This window comes from Alligator sinensis, unplaced genomic scaffold (assembly GCF_000455745.1).
Source record: "Alligator sinensis unplaced genomic scaffold, ASM45574v1 scaffold896_1, whole genome shotgun sequence".
NCBI classification, from domain to species: domain Eukaryota; kingdom Metazoa; phylum Chordata; order Crocodylia; family Alligatoridae; genus Alligator; species Alligator sinensis.
The window spans coordinates 448,702-474,451 of NW_005842940.1; the positions used below are offsets into that span (position 1 = coordinate 448,702).

Below are 25,750 nucleotides of genomic sequence, written 5' to 3' on the forward strand. Positions count from 1 at the left end.
TGGAGGGTGCCCCTGGCAAACTGCAAAGAACTAAACAAGCCTCTCTCAGAAGGATGAAAAGCTAAGTCTACCTTTCCATGTTTTGTGGAGTCCAGGGCTAAGAAAGGATTATGCAATTGTTTGGTGGCCTGTGTGTTCGGTGTGTGCTCTGAGCAGCTGGGATTGCTGCCTGTGTCTAACAAAAGCCCTAAAAAGGGGACAGACCAGTCCAGGAGACTCCTCAAGCAACCAAGGACTGAGTGAACAAGGGGCAGCAAACAGGGCAGTTTGCAGGGCAGTTTGCTACCCCCCTTTTTGAACGAGAGCCTTTAAGGTAAGTTATTTCTTTAATTAAGAGTAACTAACCTATGTATTCTTAGTGTAAGTAGCTAACACTCAGCAATTAGACCAAGGGTCAGCAACATTTTCAGGCGCAGTGCTAAAAAAACCCACAACATCTACTTACAAGATATTGGCATGCCAGGGGCAGATGGCCGGAGAGCCAAGAGGGGCCTGATCCTTTCAGGGCAGTGCTGCCCCAGTCCCTTCCCTGCTGCCTGCCCCGAGGCATATGTGCACCTGCTGCTAGTAATGAGCTGGGCTAGGACTTTCCAAACCACAGTGCAGCTACTTGCAGCCTCTGGGTTGCCTGCCACAGCTGGCCCAGGCTCTGCGCAGGCCCCTGCCACCCACCAAGAATCGTGGACTGCTCCCAGAAAGCAGTGCAGAGGCTTCAAGCAGCTGCACTAGGAGCCACAGCCTGACTCCATGCTGGAGCCAGGTGCACAGGCACCTCTGGGTGGACAGCAGGGAAGGGGCCGGAGCTGCACTGCCACAACAAGGATTGGGCCTCTCATGGCTCCCCCATTGTCCGGCCCAAGGGCTGATGTGCCAAGCAAAATGTTTTCACATGCTGTGCTCCGGATTGCATGCTGGGGTTGCTGACCCCAGAATTAGACCAATACTTAAGCCCCTTGTTTAACTAGGGTCCAGAGTGAGGGGGAGTTTGCTAGGGAGTTTGCCTGGAAACGCTCTCACCTTCTTTCACTGTAAGCTTGGTGAGAAGAAGCAGGTTGTCAGGGGAAAGAGAGCCTTTTAGGACCAAGGAGCAGCCAACAGGCCACCTTAGAGAAGTATTTCTTTGGGGAGAGGTTCAAGAAGATGTAGGTGGCAGATTAAGAGACCTAGAGAAATGTTTGGAGGGTGTGGCAATGCCAGAGCCACTGCTACTGCCAGCTCTTCCTCTGCTTGCGTCTGTGAGGTGTCTGTTTAGGCAGGACTGCTCACTGTTGAGGCTTCCACCCTGGTCCTGGTTTGGCGCTGTGGAGACTGCAGCTTGCAGGTTCCTTCCAGTGACAAACTGGTGGGGGAACGCCTGCTAGTTGTGCTCCTAAGGGAAAAAGCAAAAGAGCTACAGGAGGTGGTGGTAAAGCTCCAAAGCATCATCTGCTATGAAGCCAGCACTGATTGAATGCTAGAGGAGCCCCCAGGACTGTGAAGAAAGAACTGCCAGAGGCAGCACTAGAGAAAAAAAGAGGAAATGCATTCCCAGGAAGGTGGAAACTGGAAGCTTGTGACCTCTGGCAGCAAGCAGATACATTTATCTCTACCCACAGTGGTTTGGTTTGCCTGAAGAACAAATATGGAGACCTAGCAACAGAAGAGGAGAAGCAGGAGGACATTTGTTGGTGGAGGAGGCCAGGCCAGGCATCCCCAAGGTTGGGAGGATTGAGACCACAGCCACTAAGAGAAAGCAACAGGTGCTGGTGGTTGGAGACTCCCTTCTGCATGGGACAGAGGCATCTATCTGTTGGCTTGACCTGTTGTCTCAGGAGGTCTACTGCTTGCCCAGAGCCAGGACCCAAGATGGCATGGAAGAATTATGGAGACTCATCTGCTCCTTTGACTACTGCCCCATGCTGCTCATCCATGTGGGTATCAGTGATACCGCCCGAGGAACCCTAAGCAAATCAGAAGTGACAACAGGGGTCTGGGTGCAAGAGTGAAGGGGACAGGAGCTCAGGTGGTGTTCTCCATCCTTCTAGTCAAGGCAAAGGGCCTTGGCAAGAATAGACACATCCTGCAGATCAATGCATTGCTGTGCAAATGGCGTCACCAGCAGAGCTTTGACTTCTTTGACCACACAATGTTGTTCCAAGAAGGATTGCGAGGAAGAAATGGAATCCACCTGATGAAGAGAGGAAAGAGCATCTTCACAGACAGGCTTGCTAACCTAGTGAGGAAGGCTTTAAACTAGGTTTGCTGGGGGATAGAGACAAAAGCCCAGAGGTAAGTGAGGAAGCGGGTGACCTGAAGGAAACAAAAGCAGGAAAAGTGAACAGGGAAGGCTTTCTCATTCTTCCTGAGAAAGTAGGGCAATTGGCCATTACCTCAGGTGTCTGCAAATGAATGCATGGAGCCTAGGAAACAAGCAGAAAGACTTGGAAATCCTCCCAGTCATGGAACTATGATGTGATTGGAATAACAGAGACTTGGTGGGATGGCTTGCATGACTGGAATACTGTCATGGATGGGTATAAACTGTTCAGGAAGGAAGGGCATGGGAGAAGAGGAGGAGCTGCTCTTTATGTAAAAGAGCTACGTGATTGATCAGAGCTGCAGTATAAAACTGGAGATAGGCACTCTGCTATAGACCACTTGAGCAGGTGGATGTGGTGGATGAGGCTTTATTCAAACAGCTAGCAGAAGTTTCCCCAATCACAAGCTCTGGTTCTTATGGGGGCTTCAATCACCCTGACATCTGCTGGGAAAACAATACAGCAGTGCACAGGCAACCCAGGAAGTTTTTGGAGAGTGTTGGGGACAACTTCCTAATACAAGTGCTGGAGAGCCCAACTAGGGGTCGTGCTCTTCTTGACCTGCTGCTTACAATCAGGGAAGAATTAGTGGGGAATACAGAAGTGGATGGCAACTTGTGCAGCAGCAACCACAAGATGATTGAGTTCAGGATCCTAAGGAAAGGAAGGAAGGAAGAAGAACACCAGAGTAAGGAGCCTGGACTTCAGGAAAGCATCACTTCAGTTCACTCAGGGAAACTGATGGGCAGTATCCCCTGGAAGGCCAGTCTGAGGGGGAAAGGAGTCCAGGAGAGCTGCCTGTACTTTAATCAAACCTTACTAAGAGTGCAAGAATGAACCATCCTGAGGCACAGGAAAACTCATAAGTATGGCAGAAGACCAGCTTGGCTTGACAGGGAATTCTTCAGTGAGCTAAAACACAAAAACGAAGCTTACAAGAAGTGGAAACTTGGATAAATGACTAGATAGGAGTACAGGAGTATTGGTGAGCCATACAAGGTTGAAATCAGGAAGGCCAAAGTGCATTTCGAGTTGCAGCAAGGATGTGAAAGGTAACAAGAAGAGTTTCTACAAGTATGTCAGTTAGAAGAGGAAGATCAGGGAAAATGCAAGTCCCTTACTTAATGGGGGAGGCAACCTAGTGACAGATGATGTGGAAAAGGCTGAAGTACTCAATGCCTTTTTATACCTCGGTCTTCACAAGCAAGGTCAGCTCCCAAACTAAATCACCTAGTAGCACAGTTTGGGGAGGAGGTAAAAAGCTGGAAATGGCCAAAGAACAAGTTTGGGACTATTTAGAAAAGCTGGACATGAACAAGTCCATGGGGCCAGGTGTGATGCACCCATGGGTGCTGAGGTAGTTGGCTTATGTGATTGCAGAGGCACTGGCCATTAACTTTGAAAACTTGTGGAGATCAGGAGAGGTTCCGGATTATTACAAAAGGGCAAATATAGTTGTCAATCTTTTAGAAAGGGAAGAAGGAGGATCCAGAGAACTACAGACCTGCCAGCTTTACTTCAGACCCTGGAAAATTCATGGAACAGGTCCTCAAGGAATCCATTTCTAAGCATTTATGGAGAAGGTGATTAGGAATAATCAGCATGGATCCACCAAGGCCAAGTCATGCTTGATCAACCTGATCTCTATGATGAGATAACTGGCCCTGTGGATATGGGGAGAGCAGTGGATGTGATATGGCTTGACTTTGGCAAGGCTTCTGATATGGTCTCCCACAACATTCTCGCAAGCAAGCTAAGGAAGTAAAGGTTGGATGAATGAACTGTAATGTAGATGGAAAACTGGTTGGATCATTGGCTCAAAGGGTAGCCATCAATGACTCAATGTCTAGCTGGCAGCTGGTATCAAGTGGAGTGCCCCAGGGGTTGGTTCTGGGGTCTGCTTGTTCAATATGTTCATCAACTTCCTGGGAGATGGGATGGAGTGCCCTCAGCAAGTTTGTAGGTGACACCAAGCTGGGGGGAGTAGTAGATACACTGGAGGGTAGGGTTAGGATTCAGAGACCTCGACAAATTGGAGGATTGGACCAAAAAAAAAAAATCTCATGAGGTTCAATAAGGAGAGTGCAAAGTCCTGTACTTAGGATGGAACAATCTCATGCACTGGGACAGGCTGGGGACTGACTGGCTAAGCAGCAGTTCTGCAGAAAAGGACCAGGGGGTTATAATAGACAATAAATTGCATATAAGCCAACAGTGTGCCCTTGTTGTCAAGTAAGCTAACAGCATACTGGGCTGCACTGGTAGAAGCACTGCCAGCAGATGGAAGGAAGTCAGTCATGGGAAAAGTTTATGAAAAAATGTAACTTGCTAAAGTTAAAAGTAAGCAGCCTTTAAAATTAACTTGAGTTAAGTTAAAAGTTAAATATTTCCACTTTCAACTAGTTAAAAGGTAAGTTAAAAAGAAAATAACTACTTAAAAGTTAAACTGACTCGTGAAAAATACGTGAAACACAGTGACTTGCCTCTTAGCATCATTTTTCATTTTCAAATGCAATTAGTAGGTTTCCTTTCTATAAACCCACAAAAGCACGCTCATTTACTCGGAACTCACCCTGCTTTACCTATAAACAATGTTTTGTCATACAGTTTTCAGAATAATAATTTACCAATACCTATGTAATGTTAGATCCTTCTCACCCTCTCCATGTGAAGTACTTTGTAAAAGTCAGTGCATCATATAGGTATACCAGAATAACAGTAAGGAGATATTCATAGCCAGGTGACAAACGAAAGCTGTTTCCACAGAAAACCTCTGTTGTTACAATTTTAAATGCTCAAAAGGTAACAAAAGGGTATGAAATACATCTGAATTAGAAATAATGAAAGTGTCTGAAAATCAAAATTAGACTGAAATGAGAAAATCAGTTTAAATGAGAAAAAGAACGTTCAGTTGCATAGCAGAAACTGTTTAAAATGCTTATTGAACTTCAGCAGAAGCTGGATTTCAAAATTTACATCTGACAATTTTCATCTTCTGTCTTGCAAAACTAAGCCCCCACTACTGAACAATTGCTCTACGTGGGCAGATGAGGGAATGCTTGTGTTATAACAGATTAATAGTTTTTCCATAATAGGCGACATCTCAGATAAGTTTCTCACAGATGAGAAGTAATGCTCAACTCAGGGGCAATGTGTAGGGGGCGCACGCAGGTGTACGTGCACCCCCTGTGCATGGCAGTGCACCCCTTGCAAAAAGGCACTGCCAACACTGTTGGCAGCACCTGAGGGCAGTCACCGATCACCACCCCATCACTAGCACTGCCAGCGGCATCTGTGGCCGGTCCACGATCGCCTCTGGCCATTGCCGATACAGCCTGCGGCGCTTGTGGGTGGACATCCTTCCCCTCCTCCTCTGACAGTGCTGGCAGCGTCTGTGGGAGCTCCCTGCTCATTGCTGGCGCAGCCATGCCCCCCGCCCCACCCCAGCTGCTGTGGGCACACACCGTTCATGGCTCAACTTCTTGGGCCCTGGTTCGGATCTTCATTAAAATTAAAAAAGTCATGATCTGCTTCACCCTCACTACTTGCTCCCACTCTTACTGAGATCAATGTATCTGCTTGCTTGTGCGTGTTCCCTCTCCTGCAGCCAACTGGCTGCCCTGTTGACTTCTGCAAATGCACAGAAAATGCCAGCATGAACTAAGAAACTCTGGGACTTGTAGTTCTTAAGAGACCATATCTCATAGGAAGGCACACTACTCCGTCTCTCAGACAAGACGTCCTAGAGTTTCAATAAAGAAATATTGTTCCATGCAAGCCCTAGAGAGTGGCTGTCAGGAAAAACTCTGGGAAAGCCGCATTTCAATTTTTAAAAACTTAACTTATACTTAAAAATGTTAAAGTTAACCTTTTCTATAACTAGTTAAAGTTAAAAGTTGACAACTGAAAAATTTAACTAGTTAAAGTTAAAAGTTAGCCATTTCTTTAACTTTTTAACTAGTTAATTAACTAGTTAATTCCCATGACTGAGGGAAGTGATTATTCCCCTCTATCTGGCACAGATGAGGACACACCTGGAGTACTGTGTCGTTTTGGGCCCCTCACTATAGAAAGTATGTGGAAAAAATTTTTAAAGTCCAGCAGAGGGTAACAAAAATGGTTAGGGGGGTGGGGAACATGACTTATGAGGAGAGGCTGAAGGAACTGGGCTTATTTAATCTGAAGAAGATTGAGAGGGGATTTAATAACAGCCTTCAACTACCTGAAGGATGATTACAAAGAGGATGGTTTCAGAGTGTTCTCAGTGGTAGCAGATGACAGAATAAGGAGCAGTGGTCCAAAGTTGCACCAAAGGAAGTTTAGGTTAGGTATTAGGAAAAACCCTCAGTAGGAGGGTAGTAAATGACTGGAACAGAGAGGTTGTGAAATCTTCATCCTTGGAGGTTTTTAAAACCCACCTACACCAAGTCTTGGCTGGGATGATATAGTTGGGGATTGTCCTGCCTTAAGCAGGGAGTTGGACTAGATATCCTCTTGAGGTCCCTTCCAACCTTAATCTCGTATAATTCTATGAGTTTATAGAACAACAATTAAAACAGTATTCAATTGTTAAAACAATCTGAATACTGCTTACAGACAAGCAAACTAAATTCAGCAACTAAAGATTCAGCAAATTATCTGTGTCCTTTCCTGAAGCACTAGTCCTGAAATATCTGAGCTCTGCAGCTGCAACACTTTTTTTTTCTACAAAAACAGGGTTCATAAAGAATTCTGAAATCCCATTATACAAAGTGTTCTTATCGAGGTCACACTACTTGTATAAATGTAAAACTTGACTAAAAAAGTTCTCTTCTCAAACAAAAAAAATACTTGGGTTGATGTCACATGTAGCAAGCCCACGACCCCTCAGGAAGTCCATTATGCTGACAAGTGAGAAAAAGAAGAGGAAATAAAGAATACTTTATATCAGTGGTGCTCAGCCTATGTCCCACAGGCTGAATCTGGCCCCTGAAGTGACCAGATTTAGTGATCAGCAGCAGGCAGCTCAGCCTAGTGTGTCCCCTTTCCTGTCCTGTGCCATGTGGCTGATCCTTTGCACAGCCTTTTCTGTTCTTTCCCTCTTTCTCCCCCTGGCTAGACAGCTTATTTCCAGTAAATAGTGCCTGTCTTCTTCCCACATACCACTGGCAGCCACTTCCCTCCTCCTTCTCTTCCTTCCCCGCTCCCCTACTGGAGGGGTGTGGTGACTCCGGGTGCAGCTTATTTGCAAGTACTTGGCCTGCTGAAATAAAAGGTTGAGTACCATTTTTCTGTACCATATTTAGAGAAATACAATGTACATCTTTCCCCCAAAATTTAGCTGCTGGAAATTGGGGTGCACATTTTAAAGAAGGAAACATGGGGATCAGAGGAATTAGTACTGTGGGAGCTGAACTGCCTAGCTCCTCTTCTTAAGCTAGGTGGGCAGCCAGCAGCACCTGTCACATCGGCTGAGCGCCCACCCATCTCAAGAAAAGAAAAGGAGCCAGGCAGTTTGACTCAGCCAGCAGTACCTGCTGAGTCAGATGAGGGGCCAATGAGGTTTTTATTACATCAGCACTGATATTTGATCATCTTTATATTCTATACCATTTCTTAAGTGCTCAGTTATGCCAACTAAGTACAAGTTATTGGTGAGTCAGTCTGAAGTTCCCAGTTGTGTCCCTGGGAGTAGCACTGCATCTCAGAGCTCTGATTTACTCACTTCTTTCACCTTAGAAGGGAAGAATAGGGTGATTTTCTTGTTATGAATAGAAATTGTCCTTCTCTGCATACTATTAAACCATGCCTTCTGGAGATGGAACAATGCATCTAATGACGAGAACATCTTGACTCTGCAATGCCTAGCACAGTGGTTCTTAAACAGCATCCTGAGGTCCCTCCAGATATTTTGAAGGGTGCCTCAAGGTGTGAGGAGGTAAGCAGGTAAGTGCAGGCTCAGGCTTGTCCATGCCTGCCTGATTCCCCACCCCCATTGCCTGGCCCCTCTGCTAGGGGCTGACCACTGTAATATATAAATTAGTTTTTGAAATGAGGTGCCACTCAATTCACAAAAGTTATAAAGGGATGCCTCAAGTCCAGTGAGGTTGGGAACCACTGACGTGGTGAAAGGTATTTTCAATAAGTGTCCCAGAGATGGATATTCCCTGAATCTTGTAAAGTTTTCATTGCCTCCTTTGCAGCCCTAATTTCAAGTTATACATCAAGTCCATGTGCACTTGCAATAACTAAGCAGAATTCTCAGAGACAAAGTATAAAACGACAGCAAAGTCTAGCTTAATACTTTTGTCCAATTGTGTTGACTTCATCCTTGACCATGAGATAGGGTTTGTTTACATGATAAAATACACCAGTAGATTTCTTCAGTCCCAACCCTCTTGTCTTTTCACATGCACTTTTATCACAGTTTAAGTGGGAGTTAATGTGGAAGCTCTTTGTCAAATCACTAGCAGCATACAACTGCTCTACATTCCAGTGCTTATGCTGGGTTTTTTTTTTAAAGAGATCCTTCAGCATATAGTTGAAAGTCTTTGAAATACTCAATATTTGGTGCTAAAATTTCATTTTTCAGAAGAATTATAATGGGAAATTAAAATATCCAAATATTGGCCAATTTAGATTGTAGTATTACACACTATTTTAGTTTGCATTTGAAACTACTCTGACGTAGTATTAGAAAGTTCACTGGTGAGTTGATTTCCTTTTCAGGAAATCCTATATAAGTTTTGCCACAAACGCTTTTATTTGTTATATCTTAGAAGAAAATGTAGTTTCCAGTCTCTGGACTTGAAGTTACGTACAAAAACACACAACAGAAAAATTAGTCTATTTTAAGGCTACAAAAGTAATGCTGGCTCCTTATGCAATAAGTACTGGTTGTTTATAGATCAGACAGGCTGTTGGCAGAAAGTCAACAGCATATAGTGCTATTCCTCAGGAAAATCTAAGCAGCTGTGGTCATGTAATTTAAAACCTCTAGAAAGTTTGCTGCAGCGCTTGTAGTACTTCAGGGTGCAGCCAGTTATCTAAAGGATTCCCTTCCTCACAGCATGAAAGACAGAAATGAAATGCAAACCTGAATGCAACCTGAAAGGTCCAAATAGATGAGCTTGTGACATCCTTTCCCGGAGGCCAGGTACTGTAAACCTTTGTCTGTGAATTTTCTGCAGTAAGCTAAACTCAAATGCTGTAAATTGGGGAAGTTCCTTTACAAAAAAAAGGAGAAAAAAACTACTGTTAATTAGCATGTTGTAAAAGCTCAGTGCAATCAGATATTATATTGCAGATATCATAGCTAAAATCTATATAAAAATACCATAGAGAAGTGTTGAAGGGTCTTAACAGAACTTTTTTTCTTGGTTGAAGTTTAAGAGACTAGTTTTTCCTGATGCACTTCTCTGAAAAAAAAACCCTGCAAATTGAGAGACTGGTACTAAGGTATATAATCTTTAATAATATGCAAATAAATATCTGTTTAAGGATGCCCAATTACACAGGAATACATTTTTGGACTGTATATATATATGTGTGTGTGTGTGTGTGTGTGTGTGTGTTAGAAGCTACAGACTTTTGAAAGCAAACTTGCCGGACTTACTTTGCTATTGATTTTACAAACTGTGTCTGTTGGAAATGAAAACCAGGTTTCTATCAAAGGACTTCTATTAGAAGCATACAGGAATTAAAACATACTGTTAAACCTTCTCTGGTCATGTTATTGTTTCCATTAACAGGTTTCGAAGCATGCTAGACAAATTGAAAGTGGAAACAGGTACAAAATTGATGCAAATGTATCAAAGCATTCAACCTTTTTTGCATAAAGTTTAAAATCAGTTATATTTAGAAAACAGTTCATTATTTACACCCACTGTTAGATAAAGGAAGAATGCAAACTGGTAAATGGAAAATTTTAACCAAATTGTTACAATCTACATTTTAAATTTATATTAAGTTTGTTGCATTTAAATTTAGGTATATGAAATACTGAAGACTACTAATGTTATTGAACTAAATTTCCAACTGAGATAAAAGTATTGCAATACCACAGTTACCAGAAATGAAAGCTTGCAGAAAAATCAGACCATGCAATTAGGATTAGAACATGCTGCTCAGTAAGAAATTTAGATCTAAGAACATTTTGGGGCCAGTTTTGCAAGTCAGCAAAAACTAGACATTTTGAAGGAAGGCAGGAACACCCACTTATAGAACTGGCTACTTAAGGACTGATACATGTTGTGGGAATTGCCTGTATGATTTGAACTTACATTGGAGACCCACTATGTTAAATCAAATTGAGCAAATGAAGACATAGGAAGTTTGAAGAGTAGTAGAGTCAAGGACAATACCATTGCTTAAAAACGTTGAATTAAAGCTAAAATTAAATTCTTGGTTAAAACAAGAAGGCAAATAAAGCAATCCAAAATAGATATAAGAAAATTAAATGCAGAGATTTTTAAACGAGAAAGTGTTTCTATATTAAATATAGAAATAGGTAGATATTCCCAAATTCCTTTTTAGTGTCCCAGGTTTTTCTGCATTTTTTGGAGTAGTCTGCAACAATGAGTAGAGTCTAGATATGCTCAGCCCTATTTATCTATTTCTCATAGGGCATGCTGCTGGGCACAGGTCCTAAGAATAAGACTGCAATAAGAGAAATTTTTGAAGTCTTACAGTTTTAATGGACTGAAAGTTCTCTGAAAGCAAAGGGAAAGCTTCTTTTTCAATTTTTTTTTTTGTAGACTATGAATCAATATCTTCTACTACAAGATCAACACTTCTTGCAGGTACTCCAACTTTCCTGAGTTACTGCACCTTCTCCATCTACCTTTACTTTTATGATCTGTGAGTTTCTATGTATATTGTCTTTTGCTATTTTAAAAGCGGCAGCTTTCTTAAAAGAAAAACATTAAATCATACATACATCTAAAGCTTCAGACAGCTTTAAATCCTTGTTCTTTTTTATAGAAAAATCTGCCATAAACCCTACAATCTTGGCTTTTGTGACTCATATTCCATCATTTGGCATCAAGAACCTAAAGAATATATGTTTTAAAGCAATATGACAGAATTATCTTCTCATAGTTATTCTTAATAGACAGGCTTCAAGTATGCTACTATACTGTACTGTAACTTAATCAGAGAAGAACTATCAAGTAGATATTCATTCATACTCACTCATATTAACTGTATACCACAGAGGATGAAATTTTGTTATGTAATGAAGTAGTGGAAGAACAGCATGTGGCAAGGTGCCTGCAGCCCTCACTTTCAGAGCAATCACCCCTTCAGCCACTCGCTACACCTTGATGTCTTACTTTGATATGAGGCAGGCTACCCCAGGGCTTCCCAAATTGCTCTCAAATGACCACCAGGTGCCAGTAGTCCCTGCTTTATGGGCTTATTGCATGGATCTACTCTTCTCCTACACCATTCCCTATGCCTCACAAATGGCATCCTCCTTGATGTTCTCTTTCACTTAGCCCCTCTTCTGGGGTTACTGGACCCTCACTGGTCCCACACTCTCAGCCCCTCAATCTGAGCTCCAGACCTCTCTCTAGGTCCCTAGGAACCTCCTCCTCCCCTTATGTTCCTTCCCAACCCTCCAGACTGCTTTAGGTGTAACCCTCCATGTTGACCTTCTGGAGATGCACCTATCCTGCTGAGGTGGTGTTCTTGCAGCAGGCTCCAGCATGTTACTGCTGGCTTATCTCAGGGCCTGGATTTATACTTGTGTTAAGCCCAACCCACCTCCTGAGTCAGATGACTCCCAATTAGCCCTGGCCCCGACCTGACAGTGGCTTCATAGGCTGCCTGACCTCTTAAAGTGGCAGGCACCCCAAGTGCCCTGCCACCCAGCATCTGAAATGGTCAACCAGCTTTCAGTTCACCAAGACTGCAACTCCTTTGGATGGGTATTCCAATAATGAAACTTTATAAGGAGCAGCCAGATGTATGTAAAGCATTTCAAAGTACATATACTGCTGTCTCTCACAGCTTTTGCATTAATTACTTTGTCTCAGAGAACAATATAGTATCTGTTGTGAACTGCCTTTTTTAACATGCCTAGAAATACTTCTCAATTATGTTTATCATCAAAAGCCTCACAATATGGTAGTTCCCTGCTAATCTCAGGAAAAAAATATGGTAACGTTTTGTGCCCATACATCATCAGAAAAAGACTGTTGGATGCCACTTCTCATTCAGGTAGCATTTATGAAAAAAAAATCTTGTAAACAAACAGGGAGTAAACTATTATTGAAACTCTGGTATTTTAACTTTGAGTAATCTACCAAATTAGAGTATTCACTCCTGGGTAGGTCCTACCCACAAATCAACAGAAGCAGCCGACTGATTTTTTTAGTGGCAACAGGAAACTAAAATAACCATGCTAATAAAGGCTGGCAGATATTCTAAAAGAGCTATTCCAAAGTTAAACACAAAGAAACTAAAACTAAAAAAAAGGCTACATATGTGCCAACTTGCAGAAACCACAGAATTCTCTCACAGAAAGAATACTGATGCAGTAGGTCAAGGTGGGAATCTGCAGATGGAAAGCTTCAATTGGCAAAAGAGTAGCTGACACTGGACTGGTACAACTAAGGCATCATTCTGGTGCAGAGCAAATCTGCAAGCCCAGAAGGTAAGATACAAAGCACCAAGGGTGTGTCGGGGGGAGGAAGGGGTGTTAAACCTTCCTAAGAGGCACTGGATGTTGGCTACAGCCAAGGCTGGGGACTTTGACTGGAGTGTGCCAATGTTCCTGCTGGGACCAAAGCTGGAGGTTCCTGGTTAAAGGGTCTTGTCCCTCCATTCATAGTCAGACTGGTCACTTTATTTGGAGCCAGGAGATAATTTTACCCCATAGTTGGATTGTTATGGACTGTGAGGGTTTTTACCTTCCTCTGTAGTGGGGGACATGGCCCTTTACCCAGGATCTTTTCAGTATATATTGACATCATTTCATAGAAGCAGGATATTGGCTGCCATCATTCCCCTGCTTTATCTGTGGCAGGTTAGGATATTAGGTCCATGTTGTGTCAGGGTTCACAACAGTCTTATACAGAGTTTAGATTATGGTTTGTATAGGATAGGATAGGATAGGATAGGATAGGATAGGATAGGGATGATCCTGCGTGAGGCAGGGGGTTGGGCTAGGTGATGTCTGGAGATCATTTCTAGCCCTACTATTCTATGATTCTATGAAGGAAAACAGGCTCCAAGAATCTGTGGAGCTACTGCAAGGCAGAGAGAGAAGCACAGAGTGTTGACAGACGTGACAGTTTGTCACATGATCAGCCACTGAAAGGACTCTACAGCTGTGCACTGACAGAAGTGCACAACTGCAGGGCATTTAAAAAATGCTCGAACAGGTGGCAGTCTGGCACCCATAAACTGCAGGGCAGTTTAAAAATGCTTGAACGGGTAGCAGTCTATCAGTGTGGCCGGGAGCAGGGCTCAGCTGATGCAGCCAAGTGCTGCTCCCTGTGCTGTCTTTGGAATGAGAGATGGGGAAGGGAATGGAGGGAGCTCATTTTGGGGGCTGCCCAGCTCAACTCCCAATCCCTGGGACCCAACGGCAAATGTCGGTTGGATCCCAGGGGCAGCTGAAACTCATGGTGCTTCCTGCAAAGTGCCATGATTTACACCGGCGAGCTGCATGTCTGTCAGTGCCCAGAAAGAGATAGAATGTAACTGCCTCCAAGGAAAGAAACAAGTTAATTGTGATGTCTGATGGCCTATTTCAAGAATGTCTCTGGTTTCTTTTCTTCTTTTTATAAGTGAACTCTAGCATGGTGGATGGATGCATATTATTCACAACAGGAAATACCATTTACCTATAACCTTAATATATTTTTCACCTGGGTAGTGTGTAGTTATTGCCTCTAGTGATTTAATCTTTCAAGAAACCCTTTGGCAACCACATTATTTTGCAGTCCTCCAAGCAGTACTTGACTTAGTTGATATGTCTAAGTGGACTCTTCCACTTGCATATTTCTTATTTTGCCACACCTCAAAGTATCATTTCCACATGTCTCAAGATGACTGTTGTGGAAAAAGTAGACCTAGAACTGGTTGAAGAGATCAGTGAATTTTGCATGCTTTTTAAGTAGTTTTTTGCTAGATTCAAGTCACAAGTCAAAAACCCCCTCCTAATACACTTATTTAAGGATGTTATTAACAACTTTAAAGTGGACAGCCACAAGGGAAATCCTTCCTTATTGACTGTGTTGAGGAAATAAGGGCCACATTTTTTAAGAATAGGTCATCATTCCATTCTAAAACTACTACATCAAGTTTCTATATCACTGCTGAGTGGACATTACTGCCTCCAGAACATTCAAAACCATTAAGTCATTCAAATGTATAACTAATGTGCAAGGATCTGGGTTTTCCATTTGCCATGGAAAAATGTGGATTTTCTCCTTGAGGATCTAGGACAGAAGTTCAATAAACGGGTTTAACCTAAATCAGTTAAGTCTGATACTATATCCAGTTTATCTTAAACCAGTTTCATCCACTTTGAAAGAAGTTTATGTGGACTGAACTTCTGTTGTGTTATAGACTTGAACTGGTTTCCGATCACTTATACCAGTTCATGTGTAATTTCTGTTCCTAACCTAAAGAAGAAAATCATGGCTTTTATCCTGACACAATATAGACCTAAATCATGTCTTTTCTCCTTTAAAGGAGAAAAATGTGGGAGCATCTGTGGCGGAGCACCTTTGTAGGTGCTTGCCACTTGAGGGCTCTCACAGGCTCCAAAGGGAGCCTGTTTTGGAGAAGCAGCAGGGGAAACCTTCACCTGGTACCATTTAAAGGGGGAAGATGTGGGGCAGGGCACTGTGGGTGCCTGCCACTTTAAGATCAGAGCCAAGCAGCCAGCAGGCGCTTGACTGAGGCAGCCATTTTAGTTCCCTGGCTGCCTATATAAACAGCTCAGCTCCCTGCTGTGAGGCTTCTTAGAACACCCTGGAGGTAAGGGAGGAGCTGTAGGGGATGGATTAGAGGCTCCTGGTCCTGGGCCTGACCTAAAACTGCACCCTGCTGGGAGTGGGTGGCCTGGTGGGGCTCTCAGTGGCACGGGAGCCCCCAGGAAATGCCAGGCCAGTTACCACCCCAGTGAAAGACGGGTAGGGGTGCCTTAACCCTAGCCCTCACCTTTGGGTGGGTTTAGGTAACACCGGAGGCAGTGGGGGCCAGGCACGGCCGTGGCCACCTGAGCCCTGTGGGGTGCAAGACCCTGAGGAGGGAGAGTGGGAGCCAGGCATGGCTATGGCCATCTGAGCCCTGTGGGGTGCAAGACCCCAAGGAAGATGCTGAGGAGGGAGAGTGGGGGCCAGGCACAGCTGCAGCCACCTGAGCCCACTAGGGAGAGAAGCCTCGTGGCCCTGAGTGAGGGGGCCGGTGCAGAGTCCGGAGTGAGGGGGGGGCAGAGATGAGTAGCCCCAAGTGAAGGGGGCGCTGTGGAACCCCAGAGAGGGGGTGGAGATGGGGAGCCCTAGTAAAGGGGGAGAAGAACCAGAGGGCTGAGGGCCCAGTGTGTGTGTGTATATGTGTGTGTTACCCTGGAAGGGGCCAGAGTATGTTTATACCCAGTCAGGTAATTGGCTGGCCACCACCCCAGTGAGGGTCGTGGGAGAGGCCCAAAAGATGGTACATCTGCCACCCAAGGGATGGACTAGCTAAGCCTATGGCCTAAGGGGCCTGCTTCAAGAGGGAGCAAGGCAGCATAAGTTGGTGATGGATGAAAGATACCCTGTGAGAGAAGGTGGAGTGTGTGAGGCCTAAGTGCAGGTGGTATGAATGTGTGTGTGACTGAGGCCTGACAGCATGGCCTAAGCTTGCTCTGGCTGTAGGCCAGGAGCACTATAAACATCTGCATGCCATATGCGAGGCATGGGCTGTGGTGTAGGGGAGGTTCAGAGCCACAGATAGCGCTCCCTGGAATCGGGGCATAAAATGAGCAGCCTCCTGCCTTGATTGATTGATTGATTGATTAAGAACAAGGCGTGGCAGATGAGTCAGGTGGGTGGTATGCCCAAAGGCAAGTGGGGAACCTAGCACTGTGGCTAGGCAGGGAGCCCCACTTTGCCACAGCATCCAGCCTGCAAGGGGCTGTTTGGGTCTGGGGGTAGCTAGAGAAGGTTGATCAGATGCATGGGACCCTCTTCCTGGTGAGTGAATGCCAGGAAAGCTCTGATTTTCTATGATAAAAAAACTAAAATCAAATGCCAAAATATATAGGTATTTAGAATTTATTTTTATTATAATGACTGAGGCACTGGTAGACTTCCAAACTGCTTTAAAATTGTAAATCTATCAATAAAACATTGTGTTCAACTGATACCTATGTATATAGTGGCGTTTCATTTTAATTGGGGGAAAAACCTGGATTTGGGGGGGTTTAATTATAGAATTTTGAATTTTTAAACAAAAACCAGGATCCCTGCTGCTGTGTTATGTGAGGGATATGATTTGGGGGGTGGGTTTCAGGAGCTGACTGCTTCTAATACATTCATATTTGGCTAGGATGTGTACTGACAATTTCCTTTTCCATACACTATTGCAATATTATCAGTTCCTAAAATGCACAGCCTAGTTTCATATTTTAGACCGGGGTGCTCACCTGCTGGTCCACAAGCCATATCTGACCTACAGGAATCCACAAGAGTCTAGAATTTGGCAGCAGGGGAGTAGTGGCAGCATTAATTGCCAGTCCCCTGTTGCCAATTTTCCAGACCTGTAAAGAACCTAATGAGCCAGAAGACATAGCCCTGCATGCTAGATCACACCAACATGCAGCTAGATCAAGGCACACAGGATCGGTCCAATGTGCAGCTAGATGTGGGCGTGTGGGGTCAGGCCAACACGCAGCCCAATCCAAGCACATGGAGTTTAGCTAACGTGGCTGGGTCCAACATGTGGGGTCACATCCATGGACTTACCCCATGTGGGATCCATCTTTTGGACTGACCCTGAGTCACTCATTCAGCATTCGGGGCTAGAAGGTGGGGTGTCAGTGTTTTAGATCAATGTTGCAGATTCATTGTATGTTTTCCTTTGTCCTTCAGAAGAAACATAATGCTTATTCTGATTAAGATCCCAGGAAGTTGTTACTTTTTAACTAGTAATGTATTACAAAAAGTGATTTTCATAAACGTATCTAATTTACAAGACAATCTGCAGTTGTTCCATGATAAGCAACTTGGACGGCCAAAGGAATTTTGTTTGACTAGCAAACTCCTTCAAAAGTTTCTGTAAATATAACAAGATCTATGAAGTGAGCCAGTCTAAATATTTTATTTTACTAGAAAGAGGATCAGAGCAAAAAAATGGTAAGCAAAATATACCAGGCATATTTTCATTTTTTTACAAAACAAATGGAATCCTGTAAATCCTGATATTTCTACATACAGTAAAAGCTGTGTTAACTGGCACTTTATTAGCCAGAAAACTCTATTAACCAGAATCCGAGAGACGCAGCAAAAGCGAAACCGGAAGTACCACTTCCGGGAGACTTTCCGTTTCGCTGCTGCAAGCTGAGTTTTTCTTTGCCACTTTTTCAGCCCACGACCCAGAGCAAAGCAGCCAGCACGGGAAATAGCAGCCTGCACGGGGGCCCCCTCCCTGTTCCCCGGCACATTGATGCCAGGGAGTGCACCAGACGGTGCACATTTGATTAACAGGAATATTTGATTAACTGGCATCCCCCACTCCCGGGGGATGCCGGATAACAGAGCTTTTACTGTATCTGTCTTATGCAAAGTTTGTTGCAATAGGGAAGCTTAAATTCACACCTGCAGTATAAATGACTGCTACTATAAACTTATCTAAATGTTGGCAAAGAAAATTTTACCTTGACAAAACTCTTAGGGTCCCGTTGGTAATATCAGTGTATGACAAATTTAAATATAGGAGAGCTGAACACCCTTCTGAGATAAGTCTCATTGATTCGTCCTGAATAAAAAAAAAAATAACAAGTATGTCAAATGAAGATTTTGTTTTTCAGTGCAAGTCCCTTGGTAAAAAAAGAAAAAAAGAGAATTTTTTTAATGTGTTGAAAGTAAAAATATAGATCAAAATTATTTTCTTTTGGAATTCTTTAGATAAATGTTACATTATAATGCTTATTAAGCTATTTTTATTTTTTGTAAACATGTCAATTGTTATGCACCATTCAAGAAAGCACTTAAGTACTGAGTATAGAATTAAAGAATCATAAAATCATAGAAAATTAGGGCTGGAAGGGATTTCAGGAGGTCAGCTCATCCAACCCCCTGCTCAAAGCAGAAGCATCCCCAACTATGTCATCCTAGACAAGGCTTTGTCTAGCCGGGTCTTAAAAACCTCCAAGTATGGAGATTCCAGAACCTGTCTGGGTAACCTGTTCCAGTGAGAGTTTTTCCTAATATCTAACCTAAACTTCCCTTGCTGCAACTTGAAACCGTTGCTCCTAGTTCTGTCATCTGCCAGCACTGAGAACAGTCTAGCTCCATACTCTTTGAACCACCCATCAGGTACTTGAAAGCTGTTATTAAATCCCCCCTCGGTCTTTTCTTCTCCAGACTAAATAAGCCCAGTTACCCAACCAGGTCTAAGCTTGCTCTGGCTTTTTATAGAATCTTTGAATCCTAGCCCTACCCTCCAACGTACCTACTAGGCTGGCCACTACCACAGTGAGGGTCACAGGGAAGACCCAAAAGATGGTACATCTGCCACCCAAGGTATGAGCTAGCTAAAACCTATGGCCTAAGGGGCCTGCTCCAAGAGGAAGCAAGGCAGTATAAGTTGTCAATACATGAAAGAGACCCTGTGAGAGAGGGTGGAGTGGGGAGGGCCCTAGTGAGAGGAGGGCAGTATGAATGTGACTGTGTCTGAGGCCTAATCTTGGTCCGGCTGTAGGCCAGGAGCACTGTCATCTGGATGCCATCTATGAGACTTGGGCTGCGGTGTAGGGGAGGAATGGAGCTACAGATAGCACCCCCTGGCATCGGGGCAAGAATGGGCAGCCTCCCACCTTAACTAATATCCTAATTAATTAACAACAAGGTGTGACAGTTGAGTCAGGTGGGTGGCCTACCCAAAGGCAAGTGGGGAAACTGGCACTGTGGCTAGTCGGGAAGCCCCACTTTGCCACAAGATCTCCTGATTTAATTCAGATTTGGAGATTCGGCTGTCAAATTGAGCCAAATCTCTGCTGAACTGAATCAGCGACCAAAGCTTTGCACAGCCCTAATACCTACTACTCTCCCCAGCTTGGTGTCATCCACAAACTTGCTGAGGGTGCACTCCATCCCATCTTCTATACCACTGATAAAGATATTGAACAAAACTGGCCCCAAGACCAACTCCTGGGGCACTCCACTTGATACCTGTTGCCAACCAGACAGAGCCACTGATCCATGGCTACCCTTTGAGCCAATGATCCAGGCAGTTTTCTATCTACCTCACAGTCCATTCATCTCACCTGTACTTCTTTAGCTTGCTTGAAAGAATGTGATGGGAGATCATATCAAAAGCCTTACTAAAGTCAAGGTATATCACATTCACTGCTTTCCCTGCATCCACAAAGCCAGTCATTTCATCGTAGAAGGCAATCAGGTTGGTCAGGCATGACTTACCCTTGGTGAGTTCATGCTGATTGTTCCTAATCACCTTCTTCACCTCCAAGTACTTAGAAATGGATTCCTTGAGGACCTGCTCCAAGATTTTTCCAGGGACTAAGGTGAGGCTGACCAGTCTGTAGTTCCCTTTCCTAATCATCTGGGACCTTTCCTGATCACTGAAGTTTTCAAAGATAGTAGTCAGCAGCTCTGCAGTCACAGTGGCCAAGTCCCTCAGCACCCTTATGTGCATCACATTTATCCCTGTGGACCTGTACACATCCAGCTTTTCTAAATAGCCCCTAACTTGTTCTTTCATCACTTCCAGCTGCTCACCTCCTCCCCAAACTGTGCTGCCAGGTGCAGTAGTCTGGGAGCTGATACTTACTTATTTTTCATTAGAATTCTTTTTATTTAACACTATTAAACAGTTAGATGATCAAAGAAAGTATTACTGCATCCCCTGTCTAAAAATGTGAAGTTAAAAACAAAGTTAAATTCTAAATTGCTAAGAGGCTATAACATTGTAATTGTTCCACAAAGGTATACTATCTCCTAGATTTACCACTAATACTCTTTGGATGCCTGGATTCAAGAGTACTTTCACAAGTACTCAACATTTTAGAAATGTTGCTCCATGGGAATCAGGATTTTAAATAAAGTATAAGCATATATCAAATACTATACTATATCATCATTTATAACTGTCAGATGCTTTTGACCCAAGCAATTAAAATTATTGTAATCATAGTAAAAGCATATTTCTAGAGAGAAAACAGGGGCAAGTGAATACAAAACAATCATGCTTATATACTAATCGGCTACTTCCTTTTTAAGAACAACAATTATACATTATGGCCCTGGTCCCATTCAACCTCTACCATGCTTAAGTCCTGGCCATCATAGGTCCCCAAAAGTATGAATCTAGCCTTGAAAGAGTGATCCTCTTTCACCCTGTAGAGATGTATAGCTTTCCCGTGTTGGAGATGAAAAGCCATTATGTGACCGCTATGCAAGAAAAATCTGATTCCAAAGAAACATACATACTTCTTTCAGACTAGGGACAGACATTACACATAAACCAGTTTAAGTGATCAGAAACTGGTTTAAACCTGTAACAGAACAGATATTCAGTGCACATAAACCAGTTTGAAAATGGCTAAAACTGGTTTGAGATAAATCTGGTTGAATGTAATATCAGACTTAACTTGATTTGGGTGGGTCAAATCAGTTTATGCAATGTCTGTCCCTGACCCCTTCCTGGTTTAAGTTAAACCAGAATCCCCCAGCATCCTGGCATGCTCTCTGTTCTGGGCAGGGCTCTCTGCTCCAGAGCAGGGCTGCCCCCTCCCCTCTGCTCCCTCGCTGGAGCTCCAGCTGAGACTGGCAGGCACAGAGCATCTGCCTGGCTTCCTCCTGCTCCCCCCCACCGCCCTTGTTGCTCACAGCTCCCTCCCTCCCCCCCTCCCACAGCACGGATGGTAGCCAGCACGTGCTATGCTAGCTATGCTAGCTAATGCTGAGAGGTGTCTGTGTAAGGCAGACAGGACTGTCTTTAGGATGTTTTGGAGCTAATCAACAGGTAATGTCCCTCCTTGGAGTGTTCCCTTCCTTGCAAAAAGTTGTTTAAGAAGAGCTTGAACTAATGAGAGGGAGTTTGTTTTCTGATGGGGTGTTAAATGCTGACAACAGAGCTGATAAATGCTCTGTTATCAAGGATGGGGGGGAACCCCTACCTAATCAGAATGTCCTGCTGCAGCCTTAGCTCAGCATTGTGGAAGGGAAGGGAGGGCTGCTCTAGCCTCCCGCCAGCCCTGGCTTCTAGTCTGAGCCACTGCAGGCATGTGCCTGAATTTCTTCAGTCCAGAGGGGATGTCTGCATGGTTACAAACTGGTTTACCCTAGCCAGGTTAGACTAACCTGCAAAGATTGAATCAATTCAGGCTCAGGATTTTTTAATATCTGTCTCTAGCCCTAGTCTCTCAGTAAGGAACTATAAGTACTTCCATCATGTTGGGATTTAGGAAAGATATCTATCTGACAGACAGCATTAACTTCAGTGTTCAGTAACATGGACAGTGATGGTGCCCTTTCAGTCTTTTAGTCTGATATCCTACTAGTTCAAGTACTTGCCTAAGAAATGGGAAAACTACGTTTTAGGCCCACCTCACCAACATTCCCCATTTCCCAGGAAATTTCTCTCTCCACTAGGCTATACACGGAATCCTCCATCACCCCTGTTGAAGCTAGCCCACTGAATGGAAATGAATACAAGAGCCATGTGGCCAAAATGAGAGCAAGAAAGAGAGCACCTGACTCTGCAGTCCAGTGAAAAGCGTCCTCCCCTTCTGTTTCTTGTCCCTGCTCCTAATGCTGTTTATTCATTTTGAATTGTACAGTTATTGTATAAAATGTATAAACAGCATTGAGATGCTGCTCATTAAGAATCATGACTTGCACAGTTTATGCCTGTGGTTCTCAACCTTTTTAGGCTCTAGGCACCCCATGGAAAATGTCAGCTCTTGATTTTCAATCATAGTTTGATCCTGGAAAAATAATATGCCAGTATTTCTATTGCAAAAATTCAGAAATACTTCTTTTTTTGGTTTATTTTGTGAACCATATTTGCACACCTAAGAGTGCTAAGACTGCATGACATCTCAAGGCACACCACAGTGCTGCAGTACCTTAGTTGAGAATCACTGGTTTATGCACCTTCCCAGTTAGAACTGCATTGTGACAGACCTTAGGTGCATCATGATGTCTATGTGGCTATTCTGGATTGTTTCTAAACATGTGCAATACCCTAAACTGGGAGAATCTTTCCAAACCAAAACAGGGGCACATAAGGAATTGAGACATCTTACCAGTTGTGGTTGCTGTGCTGGGTAGAACAGAATTACGTTTTAATAATGCAGACACCTAAAAGCTGCACATGTGCCATTTAGACATCTTAGAGGTGGAACAGAACCTGGCCCTAAATGCTGATTTGCCAGAGATAAATAATCCCATCCAAATTTCTTTTTCTTGCATTTAATACTGGGGGTTTTGAGCAGGGCAGAACTAGAATAATATAGGCACTTATATGCATGATGCCATTCCAACATACATGTGATGAAAATGTCACTTTGTGTGGCTTAATGGTATCATGCTGTACATGTGCAAGAGTTTTGGAGGTTTTAAATGAGTTTGCATTGTTGCAAACTGAACTACATTGCTACTTGCAATGATGCAGATGTCAGCTTGCCCCCCAGCTGTGGGAGAGGCAGGCAAAACTCCACAGAAAAAAAAAGATCAGGCCCCTCACCACTTCTGCCTTCAGCAGACTCTTATGCCCTGGAGGCCACCCGGGAATGGGTTGGCTTGCCCCTGGGGCAGTGCATGAAGGCAGCAGGAGGGTGGCTGGGTTTGTTGGTAGTGGGAGAAGACAGCAGGGATGTTGCACAGGGCACTGTGGATGGCAGCCTGGGCAGCAGTGACCACGAGATGACTGAGTTCAGGATCCTGAGGAAAGGAGGAGTAAGCAACAGAGCAGCAGACAGCAGCAGAGTAAGGACCCTGGACTTCAGAAAAGTAGACTTTGACTCACTCAGGAAACACATGGGCAGGATCCCATGGGAACCCAAACTGAGGGGGAGAGCTGTCCAGAAGAGGTGGCTGTACTTTAAAGAAGCCTTACTGAGAGTGCAGGAACAAACTATCCTGATGTGCAGGAAGACTAGCAAGTATGGCAGAAGACCAGCTTGGCTTAGTAGGAAACTCTTCAGTCAACTACTTCACAAAAAGGAAGCTTATAAGTGGAAACCTGGACAAACAATTAGGGAGGAGTTTAAGAGTGTTGTTTAGGCATGGAAGGATAGTCAGGAAGGCTAAAGCACAACTGGAGTTGCAGCTAGCAAAGGAAGTGAAGGTTTTCTACAAGTATGTCAGTAACAAGAGGAGGATCAGGGAAAGTGTGGGTCTCTTAGTGAATGAGGGAGGCAACCTAATGACAGAGAATGCAGAAAAAGCTGAAGTACCCAATGCTTTTTTCACCTCAGCCTTCACAGGCAAGGTCAGCTCCCAGACTACTGAACGTGGCAGCACAGTTTGGGGAGGAGGTAAGCAGCCAACTGTGGCAAAAGAACAGGTTAGGGACTATTAAGAAAAGCTGGACATATACAAGTTCATGTGGCTGGATGGGATGCACCTGAGAGAGGTGGCCAATGTCATTGCAGAGTCACTGGCCACCATCTTTGAAAACTCAGGGTGATCAGGAGAGATCCCGGAAGACTGGAAAAGGGCAAATATAGTGCCCATATTTAAGAAAGGGAAAAAGAGGAACCAGGGAACTACATACTGGCCAGCCTCACATCAGTCCCTGGAAAAATCATGGAGTATGTCCTCAAGGAATCTATTTCTAAGGACTTGGAGGAGAAGGTGATTAGGAACAGTCAGTATTGATTCACCAGGGGCAAGTCATGCCTGATCAACCTGATTGCCTTCTATGATGAAATGATTGGCTCTGTGGACCTCAGGAGGTCACGTAGTCCAACCTCCTGCCCTGCTCAAAGCAGGATCATCCACAACTACATCATCCCAGCCAAGGCTTTGTATACCCAGATCTTAAAAACCACCAAGGATGGAGATTCCACAACCTCTTTGGGTGACATTTTCCAGTGCTTTACTATCTTCCTAGTGAGAAAGTTTCTCTTAACGTCTAACCTAAGCTTACCTTGTTGCAACTTGGGACCATTGCTCCTTGTTCTGTCATCTGCTACCACTGAGAGCAGCCTAGCTTCATCCTCTTTGAAGGCACCCTTCAGTTAGTTGAAAGCTGATATCTAATTTCCTCTCTGCCTTCTCTTCTCCAGACTAAATAAGTCCAGTTCCCTCAGTCTCTCCTCATAAATCATGTGCCCCATCCTCCTAACCATTTTGCTGCCCTCCTCTGGAACCTCTCCTATTTGTCTACATCCTTTCTGGAGTGGGGGGCCCAAAAGTAGACACAGTACTCCACATGTGGCCTTACCAGTGCTTTCCCTTGATCTTCTGGCAAGACTCCTACCACTGCAGCCCAGTATGCTGTTAGCCTTCTTGGCAACAAGGGCACACTGTTGGCTCCTTTTCTGTATAGCTGCTTAGCCAGTCAGCCCCCAGCCTGTACCAACCAGTGCATGGGATTGTTCCATCCTAAGTGCAGGATTTGCACTTGTCCTTGTTGAACCTCGTGTGATTTCTTTTTGGTCCAACCCTCCAATTTGTCTAGTTCTCTCTGAATCCTAACACTAAGAGGTACACCAATGTTGTACATTTATCAAATAATAATCTTTGCGGCTGGTTGGCCATTTTTATGGTGTGAAAAATATATGCGCTGTTACAACCCATGAATCATGCAATAATTGTGACATCTGCCAGGGGCCCATTATATGCAAAGGTGCTTCACTTTACTGAGGATGCCACAATAAATGTCCTGGGTGACCATTGCTCAACTGCAATCTTGAAGACTTTTGTGGTCTTTCTTTGAATCTCCCAGTTACTGATATAACATCACTGCAATGTATGTGTCTGGTAGGGCTGTGAAAAGCTTCAGGTGGTGATTCAATTCGGAAGAGATTCGGCCTGATTCAGTGGCCAAATCTCCAATTCCAAATCAAATGAGGAGACCAATTAAAAGGTCCAAATCAATTCAAAGATCTCCAAATCTTCGGAAAAGATTCAGAAAGCTTTGATGATTTGGGCAGCCCCCGGTGGCTGCAGCACAGAGCTGCAGCAGACTCTGAGCTGGTAAGTAGGGGCACAGGAGGGAGGGCTGGTGGAGGGGACCCTGGGGGGACCCCTGCCAGCTCCCATTCCCTGGCTGCTCCCCCCGCC

General features: G+C 44.1%; 3 protein-coding genes across 4 annotated transcripts in view; 2 read left to right on the top strand and 1 right to left on the bottom strand.

Moving 5' to 3' along the window:
- Positions 1-25,750, top strand: part of FAM185A (family with sequence similarity 185 member A) — a 184,088-nt gene that overhangs the window by 142,503 nt on the left and 15,835 nt on the right. The gene's annotated exons all lie outside the window — the stretch shown is intronic.
- The window catches only part of FBXL13 (F-box and leucine rich repeat protein 13), a gene marked incomplete at its 5' end in the record, with an annotated part of 176,071 nt that overhangs the window by 68,684 nt on the left and 81,637 nt on the right, over positions 1-25,750 (bottom strand). Inside the window, 2 exons of the mRNA XM_006036277.3 lie at positions 9,373-9,502; positions 18,151-18,251. Coding sequence (XP_006036339.3) covers positions 9,373-9,502; positions 18,151-18,251 — 231 coding nt within the window. The remainder of the gene's footprint in view (positions 1-9,372; positions 9,503-18,150; positions 18,252-25,750) is intronic.
- The window catches only part of LRRC17 (leucine rich repeat containing 17), an 89,830-nt gene that overhangs the window by 35,029 nt on the left and 29,051 nt on the right, over positions 1-25,750 (top strand). The window contains exon 1 of one of the 2 annotated variants that reach the window (XM_006036273.3): positions 9,325-9,432. The exons of the other annotated variant lie outside the window; for it this stretch is intronic. The gene's annotated coding sequence lies outside the window, so the exon portion shown is untranslated. Of the gene's footprint in view, positions 1-9,324; positions 9,433-25,750 lie in introns of those variants that run through there. 2 annotated transcript variants of the gene reach the window in all.